Source organism: Chamaea fasciata, unplaced genomic scaffold (genome assembly GCF_029207755.1).
Source record: "Chamaea fasciata isolate MVZ Bird 193981 ecotype frontalis unplaced genomic scaffold, bChaFas1.0.hap1 SCAF_7, whole genome shotgun sequence".
NCBI lineage: Eukaryota > Metazoa > Chordata > Aves > Passeriformes > Sylviidae > Chamaea > Chamaea fasciata.
Genome location: NW_027094092.1, coordinates 18,710,822 through 18,736,950, shown reverse-complemented (window position 1 = coordinate 18,736,950; position 26,129 = coordinate 18,710,822). Strand labels below are relative to the sequence as shown.

The 26,129-nt window shown below is 37.8% G+C and overlaps 1 protein-coding gene across 1 annotated transcript; it reads right to left on the bottom strand.

Moving 5' to 3' along the window:
* Positions 1-1,345: 1,345 nt before the first annotated feature.
* GAL (galanin and GMAP prepropeptide) lies at positions 1,346-9,412 on the bottom strand. The gene is made up of 6 exons (XM_066186876.1): positions 9,281-9,412; positions 9,034-9,114; positions 8,336-8,390; positions 6,862-6,948; positions 3,780-3,857; positions 1,346-1,657 (listed from the first exon to the last, which is right to left on the bottom strand). The coding sequence occupies exons 2-6, from the start codon at positions 9,112-9,114 to the stop codon at positions 1,605-1,607; spliced, it is 354 nt and encodes a 117-aa protein (XP_066042973.1). The 5' UTR covers positions 9,281-9,412; the 3' UTR covers positions 1,346-1,604.
* Positions 9,413-26,129: the final 16,717 nt, after the last annotated feature.

Here is a 26,129-nt window from a genome sequence, read left to right as displayed (position 1 = left end):
ATCTGATGTAAAGTGCATTTTCACACTTTGGAAAGTGAAAACATCAGACATTAGATTAGGCTGAGTGATTATCACAGGAAGAGCACAGCCTGGATGACAGGGTGGGATAGCTGTGTGGGTACAAAGCACACACTAGTGGCTTGGCTTTTAGAATTCTGCTATGCTAAAAGTGAAAAACAGGTTAGATAATAAAGGTCTGCAAAATTTCTGTCAGTCTGTGCACTCCAGTGCATGTCAGCATTCTGAAGGGATGATATTTCATTGCACTGTGCAGAGACTGAAAGTCATCTAAATATGAAAACCTTTCTAAGGTTCTGTATCCTCTCAGACCTTTCCTCAGTCTTGATCTGACATTTATTGTGTGCAGGCCCTACCACCCTGGTCCAGTACATCAAAGCTGTTTTGCATGGATGAAACATGGATCCAAGTGCTTTGCTAGATCACAATAAAGAATCTCATTAAGTATATTTTTAATCTTGCAGCAGCCAGGAGCTTTTCTTCATTAAGGAGTGCAGCCCCAGTGTTGTCATTGACATGGGAATCCTACCCCTCAGATTTGTGTAAACCTGCACAGAACACTTTAATTTGCTTTGCTTCAAGGTATGCTCCAGCCAATGGGCCAGTGTAGTACAGGTGAAGAACATGAAATCTATTATGAGCAGGAGTTTATTTCATGTCCATGAAAATATGAACAGAAAATAATGTTTCCTCGAAGCACAGAAGTATAGAAGATCTGTGACTTAAAATGATTCTGCATGGCAGCACTCTGAAGTCACTGTTGTTTCTTGTTGTGACAGGTAGAAGAATTATAAATGAAAGGCCTCATAAAATCAGGCCTGCTCTATTAAAGCTAGCCTGTCATCTCTTTTAAGTGCAGTTAAGCAATTTGGAAATTCCCATGTGAAAACAATCCTGGTATGAAAGATTGGTTAACAACCTATTCTTGGGTTGAAAAATAAGTGCATCTGTGTAAACAATAAGATCTGTTCCATGAGAACCCATAAAGGAAAAATGTAAACAATCTCAATCTTAGCATGTACACACAAATCACCTTCTGACCAAAAAATGAAGTAGTGAGAAAACTACCAGCTAATAGGTGCTGCACACGAGGTCTATGAAAACTGTATAAAATAAGTGATGTGAATTGGCTCTTCCTGCGTGAAGAAAATGGAGTCTCTGCTAACTTATTACAATAGTTTCTCTGTTATTTAAAATACTCAATATATTTTATTTTGCTCCAATATTGCGGAGTATAGATGCAGTGTAATCTTACAATTTACCCTGGCCTTTGTATATGATGTATTGTGTGCTGGAATGTACATAATTCTGAAATGAAACAACTTAGTTGCTCTTTATTTTTTATTTTCTCATTTACCTACAGAAAAATTTTACCAAAGCAAAATTATACACTGTAACATTGCAGGAGACGGAGGGAAGGGGAAAAAAAAAAGCAAAAAATAATCCAACAAACCAACCAGAGGGCAGAATGCTGTTCACCATTTATCAGATAAATGCAAACCATACTTCTTAACGTCAGGTCATTTTGTGGATTTTTTTTAGAATTCAGTCTAAATCTACACTGCAACAAAATAAAAATGCATTCTTCAAGACTGGTTCATTTCCTCTGGTGTAGGTAGCTTGTCAAGTGCTCCCACCTCTGCAAAATAGGGAAAAAAAAAGATAATTAACACATGTAAGTATGCATATTTATCTTAGCAATTAAGTAAAGAAATCCAGTTTCAGTAATAAAAAATTTTAAATACTTTTCTCAACTACAAGAGACAAATCTTTGAACTTTTTATATTTTAATTTATGAAGCACTGGGCTTTTTTCTTTTGAATGTCAGAAGTATCTTTCTGACACTATTTCAACATTTTAGAAACAGCAGTGACAGAAGAACAATTATATTAATTTTATTATGTCAATTGATATTGCTGGATCCCAGCATCTCATAAGACTTAATATTATCTAATTACAGCTGCCATCCTACATGTTGCTCTTTATGAGAACCACTTAAAGCTGGAGGGAATAATTTCCAAGAGAAAGAGATGAAGGCCACTTTTAGTTATTACCAAGGTACTTCTTAGCAGTAAAAATACTACCTTTTTTCTTGCAGATTAAAATGTATATCTAATCTGAATAACTACTGCCTGAATCTGAACCCCACAAGTGGAGTTTTTCCCCCTTCCCTCACCAAGGAATACATCCAAACCAATGTCATTAACGTAGGAAGGTTTCATTTAAGCAAACATGTTAAAGGATTTCTATCATTAAAAAATACGGTTTTCACTAGCTTAATTTACAGTTCTGGGTTTGTGTAAAAGTTTGAACTAAGCCTTTCCAATAAATATTCTTAAGAGATAATATGTGGTAACATTCTGTGGCTGTTGCAACCTGAGAATACAGGAACTATGTCTGGGAAAAGCCAGATCTGGAGATTCATTTTTTGTTTTTCATGATGACATGGTAATACCAGCACCTTCTCTGAATGAAAACAACTGTTTGTCATCACCATCCTAAGAAGGGAGCCTTCTCAGCTCATTTGTTCTAGAGAAGAAGTAATTTGTAATTCTGTGAGATGCTTTTTATTTTCTTGTCGGATTTAGCAGCTTTTAGCCTACCCAGGGCGTGTGTGCTTTAGTTTGTTTTACGCCCTTTTTGCTGTGTCCAAATATTGATTTTACTTCCTAGGCTCACACAGCAGAGTAAAGGAGTGTTTCTTCACAGTGGTACAACAAACTACTACTTTGTCCACAGTAAATATATATGCTAATAATCTACTTTAAATATGTATTTGAATTATTTCAGGCCCTTAGGACTAGCAATAAAGATGTTTGTTCTCAAATGCAAATTCAATTCAATAAACACTGGGTTCACATTTTCAATAATGAGAATTATTTTCCTTGGGTGGATACAAATAATTCAGAAAACAATGAGTAAAAAGCATCCCAGGTATGCAGAAAATAATTCAGAAAACGATGAGCAAAAAGCATTCCAGGTGTACAGAAAATGAACCAATCTGTTGAAAGTCTCTTTTAATGATGAAATTAAAACACAAATGTACACACAGTTCCACAGCATACACTTGCCACAACGTTGCTTATGATTTGTTGTATACAAAAGCAAGAATAAAGAAGTCATTTATTGAATTGTCTACTTTTTGAGACAGAAATACTCCTCAAACGTTTGCGGTAGAATAACTTTTTTCTACTTGTCGCTTTCTTTGCAACTACATATTACAGTTTTATCCATTTTGTAGACAGTTTTAGAAGAGCTGAAGAGGTTTTTAAAAGCTGAACACTGTGTTTGCTTGGGATTTTTTAAAGCAAAACTAATGAAAACTCAGAAGCAGATAAATTTGTTCTTCATTGAATTCCACAGTAAAGCTACTACAGATTTTTACAGCATCAGCTGTAAGCTCAGCATCACAACTCTTGTCACAACTGTGAGGCTGTACAGATTTTTTACTTCAGAGCATTCTGAGCTGTTTGCCAGTGTTGTTGCAATTTTGTCATGGAGCTTTATTGTAGAATACATGCAAAAAGGGAGATGTATTTCTTTTGTCACAAGTGATGGAATGGTATCAGAACTCTGCTACATCAGATCTCCACTGAGCTGCAATTTTTCAGGATCACTCTGTGTGTGTGAGTGATCCCAGAGGTGCTGTTCCAAGTCTTGCACACTCAAATCTGCAGCAGATGTGTACATTAAGGGATAGCCTTGTCTCCTCAGTAAATTTTCTACCAAAAACTGTGAAAGATTAAAAGGCATTCACTCACCTTTCAGATGCAAGTAAGTCAAAAATTCAATGACTGTGCGCACAATGTTTTCATCAGCCATGGGTCTTCCAAGGCTCCCTGTAAAACAAGCTGGTTGTTACTAAGAGTTAACATGGTTCAAAGAGGCATCATATGAGATGTTGTGGCTAAGTTTATGAGTACCCTGGGGAGGGGAAAAAAAACCCCCAAAACTATCTGAAATTCCTTTTTCCTTAAAATCTCTGATGGAAAAGCTCATTTCCTGGAAGGGCAAAGCCCCTAAAAGGTAACTGCAATTCTCAGAATCCAAATCACCCAGCTTCATATGCCATTGCTGCTTAGCAGCTGCTTTGACACCTTAATGGTTGTGGTCTCTAAGCCTTATGAGATCTGTTGCAGAACAGAGTTATCCTCTGTTCCCGACTCTCTCCCTTGTGTCCACCTGAGCCTGCAGGGACAGGTTAAATTTCAAATTTAGCAAACAAATTCATCAGCTTTACAGAACAGTTAGAAGTCCGTTCATGTAGCCTGACTTTGTTCCAAATAAGCTTTTCAAATGATATAGAAGTGATTTGTAGCCCAAAACCTAGGCCTGGGTGATTGTCTAGAAGTCCATAAAGCTGTGTTTTTACATAGGTATCTAATCCAATACACTTTGAGTTTGTGAAAATAGATTTTTGATGCTATTTTAATGACCCAATGGGTGCTTATTATTGCACTTTTGAGAAGGATGCTTTCTGCATCAGTTAATGAGAGAAAAAAAATCAGCAGGGGCTTGGAGGAAGACACCTTGCTACTTCTAGGAGGATAAAGAACTGCTCTGTATTAAGAACAAATGGTAAGCAATTTCCCCAAGATTTTTAATTCTCTGCGCACAGATGTGGGTACCAGAACCAACAGTCCATTATTACATCACTGAAAACATTATCAGCTGGGTCAGAAGGCAGACTGAGCTCTGTAGCACAAATTAAAAACATTGATGAGGGTTGCAAGGGACACAAAGGTTTCTGGTACAAAGAGAATAAGCATTTAAGAATGCATTTAATAGGCTTGCACCTAAAAATGTTGTCTTCCAGTCTTTGAACTCACACAAAGATTTTATTATTATTTGCATTAATAATACTCTTTCATTAGAATTTTTCCTTTTTTCCCACCTAACCTGTTATGGATTTTTATTATTATTGTATTACCCACATTTTTACCCAGATTTCATTGTCCATGTGATATTTATTGGATAAATATTTTTCCTCAGTGACTTGGAAATATGGTGCTTATGTATTGCTCTGCTATTGACCTTAATTCTGCATAGTGGATAACTTGCAGATTTCAGTAAACAAACCATTATGATCTTGTAACTTGAAGATTTGACTAATCATGCTCATAGATAGTTGTAGTTTTGTTGTGGGTTTTTTTCCTGGACCTAGTGCTCAGTCCCGAATACAGCTTACAAATTTTTCTAGGTTATCTGGAGAGCTTATGCATTTTGCGGCATTCCTTCAAGGAGAGTACAGTCCTTTGCATAAACTCTTTTACATTAATAAAATAATATGTGCATATATTGCCATTTTAAGGGGCTTTTGCAGATAACCAGAAGAAATCCTTCATTTTCAATTAAAATAATATGCTGATTACCTTATGTATTTTATTTTTACACACACACACATATATATATATGTATATTTAAATCTCCTTTGGGTAGAAACTGTAATAAACTTCAGCTTCAAAGAAACATCTGGTGAGGGAAGAGAAGGAAGCTTATAGCAGAGGCAGCTGTATAGTTTTGAAGTCTCATCCTGAAAGGTTTGGTTGGGTTTATCTGCAATTGTGGAGGATCAACAGTACCCAGCAACAGAGTTCTATAAATCCATACATTCATATTCCTGTAAGGGACCTGGTATATGCACAAATGGCAACATGTTGCAATGTGATCTCTATTGCTGGATTACAAATCCCTTACTTTTACATTGTTTTTGCCTGCCCATGTATTGTTTTAACACTGGTATCTGAGACAGCAGGGTTGGGGGTTTTCCCTTAAAAACCAACAAGAAAAACCAAATCACAGCACCAAAAAAATACCACACACAAACCCCCACTGTGTAACTGTGCACCAGAGCTGAACTGACAGTCCTTCAGTGAGTGTTAACAATTAAGACAAGTATTAATGTTTCTCTTCTCTTCACAAAGTATGTATGCATGAGATTGTAATTAAGCACATGTCCTTTATTTATGAACTTATTTAGTGTTAATTACATTCGCACTGTTCTGGGTGTATTTAAAATAGGCTCCAAAACCTTCGTTTTGGCCCCATTAGTGCCGTGATAAATGTACTCAGTAAGTACTGTGCTACTTTTATCAGCCTAAGGGTGAGATTCGTTTCAGGTCACTTTTAGATGTCTGCAGCAGGTTCAGTTTCTCCTCAGGAGATAAAACAGGTTTTTCTAGAAGTTTCTGGACCTTATCATGAAATAGGTGTTCAAAATAAAGCCGAAAAATTGTCAGCTTCTCTTCTTAAAGGGAGTCTAGACATATATTTTAGAAGCCCAGCTTTGGATGACAAATCCAGAACAAGGCTGCACCCTTTCCATTGCCATTTACTAAATTCTGGCACATGCAACATCTAAGCATTTCAATTTCAGTTGTGACCAGGTTCTCAACCTGTTAATGAAGATAATCCACCTTGCTTAATCATAGGAAATACTGAGACTTGGTGTTTTCTACAGCCTTCATTACTGAAAGACACCTTTATGGACCCTCTTCTTTGCCAAAAAACAATTAACTCTGGAGTAGCTAGAGTGACATTTGAAATACCTGTTTGAACATATGAAAAGAGAAAGCCTAAGTTTTTTGCAAAGCAATATGATCTATTACACATTTAAAGCAACAAAATAATGATACATTTTCCTAATCACTTAGATGTTGTAATCTATGACCATACAAAGATCACACTGAATGGCCAAATGTCATTTTTCTTCCTTTCATGTGTTTATTAGGATTTCTGTTGAAATGCAGAAATAGTTTTGTAAGCAAGTAGTCAGTTCAATAGTAAATAAATTACTTAACATAAAAAACAGATCAAAAACGCCGGTTTCCGGACTTTCATTACCTGCTTTAATATCCTCATCAGGCGGTATTTCCCGTTTACCAGTGAAACCATGCTTGTCATTAAAAGATCTGTGGTTATCTACTGCATCTGATAAATAAATTAAAAATCAGAGGAGTTAATTGACTTTGCAACAACCTTTCCTATATTGCTTGCTTTTCATGGATTTCAATGAAAAGATCATGATGGGCAGTTAATGGACAAAATTACAAGAAGCTAACATGTCATTAAATACAATAAAATTTCTTCTAAATTTGTGCTTATGATTTATCTAAATTACAGACCCAGTCCTGTGCTACATACTTGCTGAAACTATTACTGGATTTGGAAGTTGCAAAGAAAAAAGTAAGGATATATCTGCATATGAACTGGGAAGTTGTCCTTACTACTCCTTTCTCTGTCTTTAAGAGGGTGTTGCTGGTGAGTGTGCTTAAAAGGAAACTGCAGCTAGTTTACATGAATAGCCTACAGAAACTATCTTACAATACCCCTGGTGCCTCTTCTCCCCCCCTTGCAATGGGCATTTCCTTTATCAGTAAAAGCTGATCAATGTGACCTGCAACAAAGGATGATTCCCAATATCCACTCTTAGATGTAAAATATAAGTCTTTGACAAGCACATTTCCCCACAGTATTTTTTCCAATATGCTTAGATCTGCTTCTGCCAGACATTTACAGAATCACTTAATACATTTTAAGATGCATTAAACTTTTTTTTCTATTTTTTATGTATCCTTAATTGTTAGTTAAAAAGAATGAAGAGTGTCAGAGTAAGTATGTGTACTATTTGTCTATGTATTACTGAGACTGAAAATGTAAAAACACTGGTGATGAATTTTACCACATTCACAAGAATTCATGGTAAAAGGACAAATATTGGAGACAGCTTAGTTCTGCATTACTTTTCTTACAATCTGCATTTGTTATCTTCATCTGTAAACCAGTCCTCCTGTAGTTTGAACACCTTGTATATTAATTTTTCACACAGTGAACAGTCTTGAGTTTGCAAGTTACGGTTTTAATTTATTTTGCTTTAATTAAAAAAAAGTAGTATAATAAAGGCAAGTAGTGAAAGTTTGTAAAAAGATTTAAAGGTGAAATCTGAAATGCATGGAGAAATATCAAGTGCCACATTTTTTCATTCTGCCCTTGACATCTAAGATGCTGTAAGATTTTTTAGCACTTCTCGTGGTGACGTATTTGTCATATGAAAATTACAGTTCAGAAGCACAAAATGTGAGCAGATATATTTCTGGACATAAGGCCTCCCATCACACTTCTTTAGAAAAGAACAGCTGTTGTCTAAGAAAACTCAGTTCTATGATAGGCATGTAACAAACATCTAAACAAGTGTTTTCCCAAATGAGTTTCTTCAGTCTTGCAGGTTTAGGCAAAATTACTATATTCAGAGAAGCGAATAACACAATTTTTGCATTTTGAAATAATGGGGGGAAAAAATAAAAAGTGCCTCACTTACGTGGCCCAAGTAGATAACCAGCACTATTCAAAGTCCAACCCCTTTTGTCTTTTGCCTTAAAGAAAAGAAAACGTAAGTATGTTATTCCATGACCTACACTCAAAAGGACATTCTCTTAGCAGAGTCTTCTGAAGGCTCAAAATCAAGAAAAAATATTTTAAAAATAAAGCGAATCATACTGAAGTAAATATTCAGGGTGAGCTCTTCCCCCTCCCTGTCTAAGTCTATAGTGTTGCTATTGACATCCATGTGGTTTGACAGCTCCACACCACATAAGTGATGTCTGCAAATTACACTTTAGAGGCAGAAATTTCTACTTTATACTTGAAGTTTATTTTATCACCTGATAGGCACCTTAGCAAACAGCAATGCTTCTTTTTACTGCTTGGATTTATATAACAGCCTCCTCATAAAAGAAGTCCATATGTACATCATCTTCTCTGAGGCAGGTGGGACACCCGTTCAATTTTGGTCTAGCAACTAGACAATCTTAATCATAGTATTTTTTTACAAGGGAGCTAGTATTTAAAATCTCCAAACAAAAAACCAAACAAAAAACCCAAAAAAAACCCCAAAGCAAACAGTTTATAGCCCGAAATGGTTTTGATTGCTGCATCCTCTGCAATCCTTATATCTGAGAACAGCGTGTATCCGTGGGAGGTTCACGGCTCCTCGCTAGCTGAGACACGGATACTTACTGAGAAAACCAGCCCGAGTGTTTCCGAGAGGGTGGCACAAAGGATTAAAGACAGAAACAGGAAACTGGTGCACCTCTGCATCTGGAAGAAACCGCACCGGGGTAAGCGCCTTGCCTGCCCCGGGGCACGGGCGGCTGGCTGGGAAGCGGGGGCCAACCTCCTCCCCGCTGCGGCTGCCAGGGGTCGGCAGCCCAATTCCCGCCGGGAGAAGGGCCAGGGACCGGAGGGGACGAGGGGGGAAAGGTACCTTTGAGCTGGGGCGGAGTGTCCCTCGCAGTCCTGCCGTGGCGCGGCCGTAGCAGGGCTGGTGGCACGGCGGGCTCTCACTGCATGGCCGCGGCCCCGCCGCGCTCCCGCCGCGCTTTATGGGCAGCGGAGCGGCCGCGCCGGCGGAGCCGAGAGCCGCCCACCGCCTGCCCCCGCCTCCCCCGGGCCATTTCCCCCTCTCTCTCTCCACCCGCCGCTTTGGGCAGGGCAGAAATTACGGCAATCCAATTAGAGGTACTTGGAGGCACGACTCAGGGAGCCGGGAGCTGCAGCTGCACCCCCTGCTCTGTGCCCGCGCCTCCGCCCCCCCGCGGCATCGGGGGACAAGGGGGGGACCAGGGTGCGGAACGGGGATGCACAGCACTTTTCAGAGACTCAGGTACGGGAGAAGCGCTGAACACACGTGTCTGCCTGTGCTACTGCCGGACAGGCGTCACGGCGTTTGGGGACGGTGAGGACTTCACACAGCTCTGCTCTGCTTTGCTTTCTGCAGCTCCCTGCGGTTCACTCGCGGCCCCGCGAAATCCCTTTGACTCGTGCCCGGTGCTCCAGCATCAGTGAGAGGAGCTGCCAAAAGTCTGTACTTCCTGCAGCTCCGCATCTGAGACAGCATTTCTTTCAGGATTAGATATAAAAGCCAGGGATTTAACTCTCTCCAGTGACTAGACTAGCCCTGGCATGTGCTTTTACCACCAGTGGAGTTTCACCAGTTTACTTATCTTAGTTATGGTTACAGCTGGCATCGGGATGTGCAAAACTAAATCACAATGCAGAGATTCCAGTATTAGTTCCATTTCCCATCCCCTCTTCCCCGCCCCCCCCAAATTGTACTTTCTTTACAACAAATTAGTTTGTTCACTGCAAATCCCTTAAATTCATTTCTCTGCCAGTGAGAAAACATCACAGATGTTGCACAGAATAAGTTCTACTTACAGCTCCTTTTCCGGAAACTGCGAAAGAGTTTGCTAAATGCAAACTTTTGAACAACACACTTATCATGCACTAGTTTAAAAGCAAACTTTTTTTTAACTTTAATGTAGCAAAATGTTCATAATCCAAGCTAGAAGCAGAAGCTGTGTCTTGTATTTCTATTTTCTACACTCTTTTGTTGGATGCAGTAGGGTTATAATAGTCTAGCTTTGTCTTTGGGTCTCTGAGCAAAAACTTCTGGGATAAAGTTTATTTTATGCAATTCTTAAATGCTGATGTACATGCATGGGAAGGTCAGCCTTGCAGATTTTATTCAATACTTTTTATTATTTCCTGAAGGTGTTCTCTCAGCTATTGCATGATCCTCACAATTCAGATCAGATGGATATGGAAAACAGCAATACAATGTTTGCCAAGTGATGTTTTCCTTTACCCTATCAAAAGTGAACTTTTGACTGAAATTCCCTGCCTTTCAGCAGTTAACGTCCACTAAGTATTTATGAAACACGAACCTTCTTTGTGACACAAAATGTTTTCTTTTTATGTTATTTGAAAAAAACCACAGAAGCTGGTTATATCAAGAGATATCCAACTTTGCATTCAAGAAATGTTACAAAAATATGTTAATTCTGTGAACTTTGACTGATTTTATTTTTGATGTTCCTGTAAAATGTATTTGAAATGTTTTTGAACCTGCAGTTTTTATTCTGATTTTTCATCCACAGTACTTGCACCTTCCTGTCAAATTAGAGTGAAATGATCTCTTCATCTCCACTGGAGTCAGATGCAAAAGAAAGCCTTTTTGTACACTGAAAAGCTTAATCTATCTCTTGCCTATCATACTTCTTAATCTAAATCTATCTTTATGTTAGTGTCAATTAAATAATTTTATCAGTCATTCCTACAATTGATGCTCTCATTCCCACAATTTCCTTTCTCAAGAATGCTATTATCCTTTTTTTTATATTCCATAGAAATTTTAAATCTCACTGCTCAGAGAAAAAAAAAAATGAGCATTAGTCTGAAGCCTGCCTTTCCTAGCTTAGCTTGACTAATGGCCATCTCTGTGACTGCACAGCTTGTTTTCATTTGAGGAGACCCTTCAGTGTACTAATTTCTCCATTGATTTATTTATTGTCTGGTTAATTGTAAAGGCCAAATGCAATTTGCAGGAGCTGTTAGGTTATGCCTAATCCTCACCAGAGGTCCATTATCAGATAAACTCACAATGAAGCTCATCTAAAATTCACTCAAGTCAATGGAACAATAAGCATTGATAACAAAACTGTCTCTGATGTCTCTAAACTGATACATGAGAGATAGGATTGGCTGACTCACACAGCAACATGTATATGCAATTTTATAGAAGTGATTGTAACAGCATTTCAAAAATAATTAAAACAGGGAAGAATACTGTTTGTAGCCAGAGCAAAAAACTTTGAACTTTTAAGGAAATAGTAATATGGATTAAATAAATTAAAAATATTGAAACATTGGACTTGGGAAATAAAATTATTGCATTTAGAGGTTTAATTTTGAGAACAAACAGTAAATCCTAAGGATTCTACCATGTCTTTAGTGATAAAAATTTCTCTTTTATACAGCTGGTGAGGTAGGATGGACCATTTAAATTCTAATTAGAAACAAAAATAAGCCATCCAGAATGGCTGTCTTGCATAGTAGGAAAAACACTGAACACAAGTGGATTTTGCATTATATTTTCGAAGGGTCTGGAGTCTGCAGTTGCCTCCCTTCACAGCTGAGATTACTGAGAGTTAATGAATGAAGCAGGAAAAAGCATGTCAGCTATTTCTGTGTTGAAGTTGTCTAATAGGGTTGTTTTCACCAACTCACCAATGAATATTAAAATCTTAGAATATTAAAATATTAGAAACTGCTGCAGTCACAGAGATGTCCATCTGTACAAAAAATGAGTGAGGTTTTTTCCTGCTTCCCAGGCAACATCAAGTTTTCTCAGGTATGTACACAAAATCTCTAACATAATATAAGCAATTTTAATGAATTCTAGGCTTGGGAGATAAATTATCAGAAAAAAATACATGAGTCATCCCGTGAAACAAAGACATTACAGAAAGTAAATGCTGTATTGGAGGAGTGTCATCATCCCGCTAACTAGAAAAAGTTGGTTGCAGAAGTTTCAAGATGTCTATTTTGAATCCTATTCAATATTTACCAGGTGATCACTAAAATGCAGTGACACAAATAATTTACATTGCTGTCTTTTCTGCATTGGAAATAATTTTAAATTTTTGAGATCAGCGTTTCCAACCTGAATAGAGAGATTTGTTATAACTGAGCATGGAGAACACGAATGCAAGACTTTCTGTGGCTAAATCTGAGTGGGAAAGGCACATATCTCTTTCTAACAGAGTATGGACACTGTGAGATCCGAGTATCCAGAAGCAGAGAAATTCCAGTTGCCATCAAGGCTGTGAATTGCTTCACTGATCTAAAGGCTTATTGCTGTTCTTGTGGTAAATGAATCTGGTGGTTCTGCCAACACTGAAAAGTTATTTAAAGTTTTTCTTTCAGCACAAAATCCTTATCCCAGCCCTCAACAGTTGCATCTCAGCTGCTCATTGCTAACCTAAGCAGAGATAAGTTGCAGATGATGCTGTCTGCATCTGAAGATGACAGAACTTCAATATGCGACTATCTTTTTGTAAGTAGTTTGCTCTTAAGTCTTAAAGAAACCTCCTGATTATTCTTTCCCGCACATGCATAGAATTACTTCCTTCTTTAATGGAGGTAGAAAAGAAAACAGGTTGTTGTCTTTTATTAAAAAAAATTATTATTAAGAGAAGGTAATTAATTTCCTTCATCCCTCCAAACCCTTTGCTATTGTTTTCTTCCCATTTTGTAATTTCTATGAAATGTATGTAGTTTTTACTGAGTGAATCTGTTGCACGTTTTACCACCTCAGCATCAAATAGAACTAAATATTACAGATATCTTTTGAATGAAAGGCTATTTTCTGTTCTGAATTACACTGGTATCAACCAACAATTTCCTCTTATTACATCATTCATTGTGCTACCAGAGCTATTTTTCACAAGCATATACCATTGCACCAAAACTGTGACTACCACATGTTAGATCATCTCCTGTATTTTTAAAATGATTTTTGATTCAAGAAGCATGGTCCTTTTGAGGCTAATTGTGTATATATAAAAAAGAAACCACAGAATAAACACTTCAGAGAAAAAATCTGAAAGTTAGTGACTAATACTATTGTGATATTGTGAGAAACGATAAAAAAGCCACTAAATCTTGATTCCTGCTTCCTTACAGGCAACTAATGTATCAATTTGGGTAAGATAAGCCAGTAGGTTCAAACCTATCATGGACAGATTTCTCACCAGCATAATGACACAAGCTTCATTTCCTAAAGTCAGACAGAACCAGAGGCTCTCCTGAGGACAGTTTATTTGAGAAGAGCATTGAGAATTTGAAATATTCTAGGAAATACCATTTTCAAGTGTTTCTGGTACAAAGAGTAGTGGATCAATACAGACTGCACACCCTACTGCCATTCCCAGTCTATGCATCCCCAGAGCACTTCTATTTGGGCAAAGAGGATATATGCAGAAGGCTCACTGAAATTCCAGGATAACCAATGTTTCAGCTATTTCCTTTGTAGGCCAAGGAGAAGGATGGGTCAGAGGCACTGCTTCTCTCAGAAGCAAACACAGCTTTATATATATCTCAGCTCTGTAAGGGACTGAGTTTGGCACTCAGCTCCTGCTAATATTAGAGCTCAGCTTCTCTGACTCTCTGGGTTCGAGTGGGAACCTCTGACTCAAAGGGCTAATTCAGGATTTATAGTTGCAGAGGTTCCTTTACCAAACTCGGAATTCTGAGGCTTACCTGAAAGACGCTGGTTCTTGGCTTAGTTTTCCATTGAATTCCTCACTCGCTGATGACTCCTCTGATCAGCTTCAGGGAAAGCTCACACCTGTCAAACACAAGGGAGTTCCAGGTCCTGCAAGACCTCAGGAGGAATTCCTGCCTACCCAATCCCCATAGGGCTGCATGCTTTTTAACATCCTCCTCAGTGGTCTGGATGATGGGATTGAAAGCACCTTCACCAAATCCGGTGGTGCACCAAACTGGGTGGAGCACTGAACATGTCAGAAGGGATATCTTACAGGGAGAGCTGGACAGGCTGGAAGAGTGGCATAGAAAGAACAGTATGAAGTTTAACAAAGACAAGTGCAAGGCTATGCCCCTGGGATGCATCACCAAAGTTCCCAGGACAGGCTAGGATCCATCTGTCTGAGGAGGAGTCTTGGTGAAAGGGACCTGAACAAGATAACATGAGCCCACGGTGTGCTGCTGCAGCAAGGAAGGCAAATTGGATCCTAGGCTGCATCCACGGAGCATAACTAGCAGAGAGAGAGTCGTGATCATCCTGGTCTAATCAGCACTTGTCAGGCCACACCTGCAGTACTGTGCCCACTCCTGGTATGCGCCATTCAAAAAAGACATAGACACATTGGAGAGGGCTCAAAGGAGGGCCACAAAGGTGATTGAAGAGCTGGAGAACTTGCTCTGTGGGGAAAGACTTAAGGAGTTAGGACTTTTCACCCGGGAGAAGAGGAGGCTCAAGGGAATCTCATCATCATTTTCCAGTTCCCAAAAGGCAGCCACAAACAACATGAATGCTCTCTCTTCACAATGACACACATGGAGAGGATAACGAGCAAAGGGCACAAGCTGTACTCAGAGGTTTCATTTTGATGTAAGAGAGGAACTATTTACAGTGAAAACAGTCAGTGTCCCAGGGCCTTAGTGGAGTCCCCATCATGGAAGTTTTCAAGTCAAGTGGTCAGGGTGCTAAACAAGGGATGATTTTTCAAGGTCTATTCCAACCCAAGCTAAATTACAATAAGTGCTTTACCAAATTATGTGTACTAAAATGAGACACCACAGGAAGGCAGGTCAGCGCTTTCATGGCTTCTATTTTTTAACAGGACACAGTGCCAGCTGCTTCATTAGCAAGTATGTTGCAACCTTATAATACAAAAAGCCTCACAAGGAGGCATTTCAGACATGAAATGCATTCACAGTAATTCAAAAAGGAGCTACAGAATAACACTTACATCGAATATTTTCCAAATGTATTTTTATATTAAGTTTCATTGAAGTGTAAAAAAAATAGGCAGAATGTTAAGAGATAGATATTCAGCTACAAAATACACTTCTGCATTTTGCCTGTTACTGGTTTTTATTTTGTTAAAGCATAGAATAGAGTTAGCAGGATGATAATACGCAGCCTTCATTATCCTACTGTACGTGCACCCAGTTAGTCTTTTCCTGTTATGTTAAGAAATAACCCATTCCATCTTACAGGCTCACTGTGTAATTTGAAAACAGGTTAGAGAAAATTGGGTGGAATACTTTTCTTGTCCTTGACATCCCTTACTGTGTTTAATTTCAAGTGGTCCTCAGCGTTCCTCATCACATCACTGCATACTCTGACAACATTCCTATATTCCTCCCAAACAGCCTGCCCCTTTTTCAGCATTTAGTAAACTTTTTCTTCCTTTTGGGTTTTGCCAGAAGCTCTTTGCTCATCCATGCTGGTCTCCTGCTCTGCTTTGTGAGATTTCTTATTCATAGGGATGCACCAGTCCTGAGGCTGGAGGAAGTGATGCCTGAGCATTAGCCAGGTCTCTTGGACACCCTTACCTTCTAGATTCCTAACCCATGGGATTCCTCCAAGTAAATCCTTGAGGAGGCCAAAGGTATCTCTCCTGAAGTCAAGGGTTGTGATCCTATTCATTGCCTGCCTTCCTCCCTGCTGGATCCTGTACTCCATGGCACTGCGGCCACGGCTGCCCCCACCATTCACATGTTATTCATGGTGAACCTGGAGGTCATGTCCAACCTTAGCGATTCTATGATTCCCCAGACTGCTACATAATATGAGCATCTTGATTCTATGCCATTTTCAAAACTATCTGTTATCACTGGTAGCCAAACATGAATTTGCAGGATTCAAATTGAGTGTTTCCTCCCACTTCTATTGAAGGAAAATACATGTTTTCATATATATAGAGATATACACACACGTACATATACATATATATACAATCTTTTCTGATACAATCTATACACTATATACAATCTTTTCCAATCTTACTTCAAAGGACTTGAACTTCCAGAAGAAGATGACTCATTTGTTTTGAATGAAAGATTAGAGATTTCTATCAACTACTTGCAAATAGTTGTAAACTCTTCAAGAAAAAAGCAAAAAGCAGTATCTCATTGAGTCCTTTAGATTGCCATATTTGGAATTACCACACGTTTATTATCTAGCACCAAGTAAATCCAGATAAAGTCTGCATTTTATCCTTTCCTTTTTCCCTATCCACACCTATTTAATTCTTTTATGTCTTTTTTTAATGGGCACAAAGGAATAAATGTGAAACACCAGAAGAACACTATCTTACTTCTGGTTGTTGTCTTTGTTCTGAGTTTCCTAAGAGTTACTTGGGGATATTTTGTTTTTACCTAAAGAAAAGAAATATTTATTTTATTTTTCAAGTACAGAAAATCATTATTGGGTTGAACACTTCAGCAGGATTGTAAAGTTTAGAAGTATTGTCCTATGGGTGTATTTTAATCAACTTTCACTTCTTTATTATCAGTGTAAGAAGGCCATCAGAAGGTTTTTGGATTGTTTTTAAAGAGTTTGAAAAAGCAGTTAATTTTCTTTTGCTTATACATGTAAGCATGTATAAGGCAAAAATATTGAATTTAGTACTTACCAAGTCACCCCACTGGATCACTTCGGTATGCTGCAACTCAGAGTAAAATTACTACCATCTTAGTCAATGATCTTATATTAATTTGCAAAAAAAAAAAAAAAAAATAAAAAAATAAAAAAAAAAAAAGAGAATGCTTCATACCTCTTTTGGGATTACTATCTCAAACTATTTATAGGTTCATGAAGACATCATTGCAGTTCAGGTGTATAAGTACCTCAGTTAGGGATCACTGAGGTCTCAGGAATGGGATTCTAAGTATTTGTTAGCAATTTCTCTCTCTGCTGAAAACATGAGCAGCTAAGAACTTGAATTGAGAGTCTTGGTTAAATTCTAAATATTAATGGTGTAAATGCCTCTTTGTTAAAAAAAGAATACACTTGCCTGTGTTACCTAGGAGCGTTTAAGAACAGATTAAAGGTTTGTTCTTCAGACCTTCAGCCCCCAATACCTGATTTTATAAGCCAATCTTCAGTGAAAGATTGTATTTCTTCTCTTTTTACAAATAGTAGAAGTTCATCATTCACCTCAAAATTTAATTCTCTAAATGTACAAATGCTGAGGTAAAACAAATGGGTAGTTTTCCTTTAGATTAGTTCTGTGTGTTTATTCTTTATTTCTTTCTTTCAGCACAGCAGTTCAATTATTACTGAAAATTTACAGGCTCAATTTTCTCTAAATAACTGAATAAAGCAAATTAAATAAGCCAGAAAAAAAAATCAGAAATATGCCTGTCAGGCAGGTACCTTACTAGTTTTCTTGGATAATTTAATAGTATTTATAAAATAAGCTTTGCAGACATTGAAAAAACAAGAAGTACTATAAACTGTGAAAATATTTTTGCCTGTTCTTCATTGGAAATATACAGAAATTTCATAAAGGTTTCTGTAATGAACACTTGTGTCAATGTAGACTTTCCCAGCATGATAAAAACAGGAATATTTATGCTTATTCTTTTTGCAGTTGGTTTTTCTCTATGCATCCTGGGTACCATTAATATATCACTGCAAAAAGAATGAATATCAGTAGCTGCAGAGTCTGGTGTGACCCATGTAACAAATAAATGAAGTAATATGGGTGGTCTAAAGCTTTGCCTCCACAGTTGGGTAAAGACATGCACGCATGCATAAAATACAGCTTTGATTTTCCATCTGATTTTGGTTAACCAAAATGGCTTTTTCTAGTCTTTGGAAGTTAGTAAATACACACTCTGCTGAAGGTTATAAGGAAATGTTTCATAATCAAAGCCCTAACATTGAAAAACTATACATTTTGACAGACATCTCAGTTGCAAGATGATGCTCTGTGGCAAGAAGAGAGTTTCGCCAATAGGAGGTTTTAAAATACTGAGAATTTTGAAGGCTGCATCTGGTTTTTTGAATTAGGAACAACAGGTAGGTGAAGAAAGGTGGATTGGGGCAGGGTAAGAAGGGACAAACTTGTCTTTTTACTTGCAAATGCCTCTCTAGGCTACAAAAAAACCATTTGAACAGGAGTAACATTGATTTTGCCCACCTACCTTTAGGCAGCTGTGCTGGTCAGTTACACTTTAGTTCCATTAAAGAGACTGCTTCAACACTGGAACTTAGAATGCAAATCCATCTCCAGAAAACCGTGTACTTCAGGATGAGATGTATCATTTTCTGAATTCCACGGGCTTGCTGTCTTTCAAATACAGTGCCAGCTTGAACAACCATGTCTTAAGTAAACACGCTGCAGGGTGGACATGGAAAGTTATTTACTTACCCAGTGGTGAAAACATGCCAGTTCTAGTTACTTTACAGAAAATGAGAATGCCATATTTGTTGATAAGGGGAGGACTTTTGTGCTCCAACAGCTTCAGGTTGTCTATTCAGACACATCACTTTTGTAGGTGTACTGGTTTGGGCTGGCATAGACTTAATATCCTTGATAGCAGCTCATATGTTTGAAAGCACACCAGTATTTCAGCTATTGCTGAACACCATCAAGGCTCTCCCTGCTTCCCATTGGAGTGTACAAGAAGCCAGGAGAGGGCCCAGCTGGGATACCAGTCCCTTCAATAGATGTTCGATGTACATCACTATTCTTTTTATCTGACTGGTGTGGCTGACTGTCTGCTCTGGCTTCCTCATTGACTTTGTCAGAAAATTTGTTTATGTCAAGTAAATGTAGCCTCCTTTCAAAAATTTATGTTGGTAACTGGAATTCTAGGCCCTTGTAAGTAGAATCAGTACAGCAGTCAACTGTGCTAGGAAGTACCTTCTGCATGTTTTGTAAGCAGGCATTTATCCTCACTGATGAAGTCAAGACTGAGGTGAAATTGGACTTTAGCTGAATGTAGAGAAATAGGATGAAGTAACAAATTTGAAAAGAATGTTGTCACACTTTAGCTTATAATCCTTTAAAAGTTTTTGTACTAACATTAAAACAGTCTCTAGAGTCCCACAGGCAAACAGCTGGTAAAGGCTTGCTGTTTGTATTTTAAGAGCTAAACTTGAAGCACCAGTGGTTGCAAGATTTCTCTGTGTGCTGAGGGGAAACAAAGCAAGTGGTTTCTCTGCCTTATTTAGCAGCAGACATCTTTTGAGTGATTGGAGAACTTCCCTTGACCTTCCTGCAAGTGAAAATGAGGTCAAGGGAAGTTCTTCCTTTGCTCCTCTCACATATACCAAGATGCATCAGTTTTGAATTAGGTCATTCCAGTTTTCCACTGGGAAAAATAAATGCTTCAAGAGGAGGAACAGAATGGAAGAAGGATCATTGTCCCATCTGTTAAATGGCATGATGTCTTTGATTAGACACTAATCAAAATGACAGTGTTTTCCTAATTTTAATTTTTTACCATGCAAGCAAACTGAAAATGCAAAAATAAGTAATACCTTTGCCAAGGGATTCTCTAGGATGTTACTTTTGATTAATCCTTTTTCTGTTACAGACTTCAACATGAAGAAAGCTGGTTTGTTAATAAAACCCCTAACTATGAAGCTGAAAAATTAATTTATTGTTTCCATTCATGAATGTGGTCCCAAATTTCAAACTGTGCTTGTTAAAATGTGGTTTTCCTTTTTCACTTGTAACCCAGGTAAGAAAAGGTCAGTTAATGAAAAAAAAAATGCTGAAAGACTGTGCACAAAAGAGCACAACACACATTCGAGCTGGTTTCTTCTATTGCAAAGGTCCTATAGATACTGTGCACATAATACTTTTGAAATGTATTTACTGTCATTTTTGAAGGCTAAGAAAAAACTTATCCTTTGAAGTGGCAGATCTGTTTTTTTCTCACATGAACCAGAGATATTAGAAATAGCTAGATAATTTTCTCTTCTATGATTTCTGTCACCACAGAGATCTTCCTCTTGGTTTTTTTAAAGAGCATCACATTTTTCTGTCAGTTTGCACTGTGTGGCCTACAGTTAGAAAATGACATTTATGGTTTATATAAATGAAATTTACTCATTTTGTGTATATTTATGGTTAGCTTGCTTATTTTATTAGCATTTTATTCCGGCATTAACTCCTATTTGAAAAATGTATGTGATATTTAGGGAAATTTTAATGCTTTGAAAGACGTTTCAATATTTAGAGTTGTCTAGAATATTTTTTATTAGACTTTTGTAAACTAAGACCTTTAAAATGCAATTGGTGTCAACCATGAAGCCTTGTGAGTCATTCTGGGCTATTAAGAAGCAGATTCATCTTTTCTCAAGACAGCATTTTTAAAACAAAGTAGTAATTCATAGAATATTTAGAAAATACTGAATAGCAAAATAGTCCTCTCATTTGCAAAATAATCCCACTGTAAGCAATGTGAATTACATTTGTTTTTGTGCACTTCCATGCATCCTGATCGCTTTTCTGGACACTGCTTTATTGGTCAGTCTGATTCATTGGATATTCTCCATATTGAGTTTTGCTGAAATAGTTCTCACCCTTTGCCTTTTTGCTTGCCTTTTGTTTGTTCTGAACTTCTCCCTCCCCACTCTGCAACCCCACCCTGGAAATGAAACTGCTCATAAAGTTTCAGGACTTGGCTGAAGGCTGTATTAACACTCCTTGGAGTGCAGAACTGGGCTCTTGTCCCAGTCATACATCAATCAGTTCTTTTAAAATAAGCTTTACCTTTACAGCAAATGCAGTACGGAGAGGTGTTAACCTCCAAACTTCCTTAATAAGCCATGTTTAAATAGACTTAAAAAAAAAAAATTCCATCAATTTAGGGTTTTAACGCTGTATTAGGCTACCTTAATATATTATTTGATTACCTGTGAATTCTAATTAGCCTCTCTGCATGCACTTGCATGAAATATTATGGTTTTGTAAATTTGTGATGGTAATTCTTTGCAGCTCCACATTTAGTTGAGATGGGACTAAGAAAGTCCAAACTGTCAGTCTATATCCAACCTTATTTAGGAAGTATCTTCAAGTAGCTTTACCTTATAACACTCATCAAGCATTTATAATTCATGCAATTTAAAACTGCTACAGCCAGACTTAAGAAAAAAATATAAGATTACTCTTCCTTCCCGAAATATTACTTTGGAATGTCAACCATCATAACAACCTCCCATTCATCCTCACTTTCCCCTCCTTAGGAGACTTTTAAGACAAATAAGGAAGAGTCTCTTTAGTTATTAGCATATATAGGGTGATGAAAATTAATGAGTATTTTCCAGTTTCAGTCACTGTTGGGATCATTCCTTTGCCTTTGTTCCCATTTGTTGCATTGTTTTCAGCAGAGCATGACCACAACACCTCAGTGCCATTCCATCCCTTGTTCCACATTTCCCTTGCCACGGTACACAAAGCTCTCTCTGTGTTTCTGCTCCTACGGTGTGCAGACAGTTCGTCCCTGGTGAACCACAGCCAACACAAGCATGACCTCTTACCGAACTTTGCTTTTCAGTATTTTACCCACAGCTGCCCAGGGAAGTGGTAGAAACATCTATCCTGGAAACATTCAAAGAATGTGTGAAGGTGGCACCTGAGGACCTGGTTTAGTAGTGCTGGGTGAACAGCTGGACCTGACCATCTTAGGGGTCTTTTCCAACCTTCACAATACTGTTAATAAATTGCATTCACTGGTGTTGCTTTTTCAACCATGACATTCACTGTGATGCAGTACATGAATAATAGCACGTAATTTCATGTGTATCTTTGTTAGGCTAACAACCACCATATCTGAGTGAAAACAGGAAAATTGGTATAAACTGTAATTACCCAGACTGGCCTTTGAACGCAACACAGAAATCTGTGGTGCATTCATGCAATGAGTATTGTGAGATGTTGATGAGTGCAGGCACACAGAACAGCCTGTTTGGGAACCCAGCCACAGGAGCTCCTCTTTCAGTGTTTGCCCAGTGCTTAACACAGCCCTAGCAGGCATTCAAGCTGTAGCCTTTTGCCTTGCAGTGGGTGTCAGGTATGAAGCTCTCCATGAACCTTTACTACAGATGTTGTGCAGGTTATATGGCCTTGACTTCCCCCCAAGCCATTGAGCTGTATGGCAGCCTTTCCCTTAGAACTGCCCTTACCCTACCCCTTTCATTTTCTGCTGGATATATTTCCCTTTCTGTAATTTTTCATTTATTCCTTTGCCAGGGGGTTCTTTGTATGTTTTCAGCCTTTCAAACCTATGTATGTTTTCAAACTTGGCCTGTTCTGTCATGGGCACGTTTCTGTCATAAAGGTTCATCTTTACTCTGTACTGAGTAAGTAAGGATTTGGATTCAGAGCCCCTTCAGGTGCTTTAAATCTTAGGAAATTAAAATGTTGTTAGTACACATTGAGAAATACCTTTTTAAACAATATCTTGGGATGTAGAAGTCAACAATCTGGCACCAGTACTGAACCCCCTTCAATTTTTACCTGATCTCCTGCGACTTGTAGTCCAAAATGGGCTGACATTCATGCAAAAGGAGACAGTGGGCCCCGAGGAGTTCCTTCACATCACTGTAGAATGAACCTGCAACTCAGAGAATGGTTTGGAAAGGACCTTTAAAGAACATGCTGCTCCAACCCCCCTGTTGTGGGCATGGACATCTTCCATTAGATGAGATGGAGCTCAAAGTTCCATTCAGCCTAACACTTTCCACATCTCAGTGCTACCTCTTCCACACAGCACAAGCCACAGACTTGTTACTTCCTCCGGCAGTACTGCTTCTGCAAGACCTGAGGATGAACAGAACAACAGCAGCACAAAAGCCAAAAACTGATAGGGACTCTCTTTAAGACCTCTCTAAATTCATTTTGGAACAGTAAATATCTTGTCCAAAACAAGATTTGCAACAGGAGGATTAAAAAAAAGATTGTAAATAGTTGTTGTAAAACATGGGGAATATGATTCCTGATCCAAGTTCATAATATCTACAGACATAAAATATAGGAGAGGCATGTTCTGTCTCTCGAATCTATTATCTTTTGAATTAGGAAATACAGATCTCTGAGATCTATAAAGTCTTAGGAGAAACTATAAAGGAAAAAAAAATCTTATTTTGAATTCTTGCTTCCACAACATCATGATTTTCATTTCTGCAACAGTTTTGTGAGCCAGTGGGGTAGTGCCAATTGCAATCATTGGCAATGCAATGAGCCAAAGCTGCTCATAATGCAGCTCTGTTTCATTTGCTACAGCAATTTTGAGTAACATAATTGCAAAATTACTCTTTTTGCATTTTTCTAATGAAATGATGCATCCTCCACCCTCTGAAGACTGTATTCTGATATGCAAATTTTTACCTATGTCACAGATAACAAATGTATCTTTATATGATAAAAAGGACAAAATAAGCTTCTTGTGCAGCTTGGAGTCTGGATTGGGGTTTTTCTGTCCTAGATACCTTTAGCCTTATTTTTCCCATACACTTTTACAAGATTTTTTTTTGCATTGCAACCACCTAATGGTCATAATGTCTTGTCTTAACTCTAATGGTAGTAATTTTGTCTCACTCACGTCCAGCTTTCAGACAGAACTCATACAATAGCTTTTGTCTTTTTATAAAAAGTAGAATAGTAGTAAAATACTAAAATTACTGCCAGACTTTCATCACCCATTTTTTCCTATTTGCATGGTAAAGTCTTTTTCCGCAGTGTTCCTGAAATTCTAATGACAAAGAGGGTTATGATTAATTTCTAGATAGAATACCCCTTTTGTAAAAGCATACTGCTCAATAAATGAACAAGCTGCTTACAGTAATTAAAGTAATGTCATGCTGTGCTCAAATTGCTTGTGCTAATAAAGCTAATTGGCAACAGCAAGCATTAACTATGATTAGTCATATGCATCTAATGTCATCACCAGTGCCTATAATTCTCTACACAGAGGGAATTTCACATCTGTTTTAAATCACTTGTCTGTTGCCTGCATTGGTGTTCTTTCTGATATCATTAAATCAGAGATTCTTTTACTACAATAGACGATAAAAAAGTGGATTTTCTTTTTTCAAAGAAAGAACTGCATAGTAGAGAGTAAGATACAAAGCCTTTCCAAGTAATTTATTCTGGAATAAGTGCCTGATTTCAGTTAAATTAGCAAATCTGCGTTTTCCTTCTTTTGCATATAGTCTGATATTTCCTTCAACAGAACGTAGATTATTTGCAACAGAACATTCATTTTCTCAATTTAGACTGCACACTGTATTTCCCCATAAAATGGATGAGTCAAAAGATCCATTTTGCATTTGTTTTGGAAATTTGCAAGCAATCATTATCAGGAAGACAACCTTTTGCACCATACAGTAACTCTTCGCTGTAAATAGAACAATAATTATTTGCTGTGTCTATCCAAAAAGGTAAATGTTAAATTATCAAGAATCAGGGGGCTGAAAATGGAGTTTTAGAGACCAAAATTATCCAATAATTCATACAGGTGTTCTTCATGAGTTACATTTACTAGACATCTCCAATTTGCATAGCTTTTTAAGTTCTCTGTCCAAATGAGTACATTTTTCTACAAACAAAAAAGCGTTCTCCAGCTGAGGTTTTTTCCTGTGCTGAATGAATATTTCATGCATTAATCTGTTTGCTACAGTACTTAGTTTGCTTTTGTCCAGCTGCTTGGATTTATTGATCTGCGTTTAGCTGATGTCCAGCCTTACCACTCACAGTTTCATGGACTATGTAAAAATGTGGAGCTATCCTGTCACCTCAGGAGCAGCAAAGGGGAACCAGTCCAACTTACACACAGCTATCTCAAGGAAAGTAAAGAGAACATATGCTCTAAGAACAGCTCTAGTCATCTTTTTTTTTTTTTTTCAGCAATTTACCTGACTTTTTCAATTTCAGATTTCAGTTCTATATCCATTATTTAAAATGTTGCCTAGCTGACTGCAATTTATTTTTTTCTATCCCATTTCAGATTATGATCAGGTCATGACCTTTTTTCATAATTTTTCATTTTCTAAGACTAAGTTCCATATGTACTCATAAAAATCCTCAAAAATTTGGAATTTGACATGATTACACTCATATGCATCACTGTGACCCAACTCTGTGCTAAATGTGATAGTATCAGCACTCTTTCATAGAAGAATCTTAAATTTTGCAATATAACTTAATTGTAAAGAGGTAAATCTTTACCCATAACAAAACCTGCAGTTTTGAATCCGCTTCAGTTTCTTGGATTGCTTATGTAGACCACAAATGGTTTCCTTTTGTTGGGGTTTTAGAGAGATCCAGTAAAAATCAAGGATACACATTTGAAATCACATCTAGAACCACAGGTATTAACTTCCATTTTATCAGATGACATCATCAACATTATATACTTTTTAAAATTATCTAAGCAACTTGTTTGTGAACTCAGAGGACAGTTATCATATGGCTCACTTTTACCTACGTGAATGAGCAGCTGCATGGTATTTAGTTGCTGGCTGGAGTTAGGCCATGACAAGCCCAAAGACTGCAGGTTTTTTTGACGGCTTGGATAACTGCAAGTTCCCAGAGCCTTGGTAACGACAGCAGTACTTGTATTTTAGGAAGTAGTAATTCTGTTTTCTTGGGCACACAAAATCAGTTATCTACTTCTGTGAAATCTCAAAAAAACCCCCCCTAGGTTTTACCCATGTATACCCAAGAGTACTCAGCATTTGTTTTTTGAACTCATCAGCACCACTAAAACCCAGTTCACCC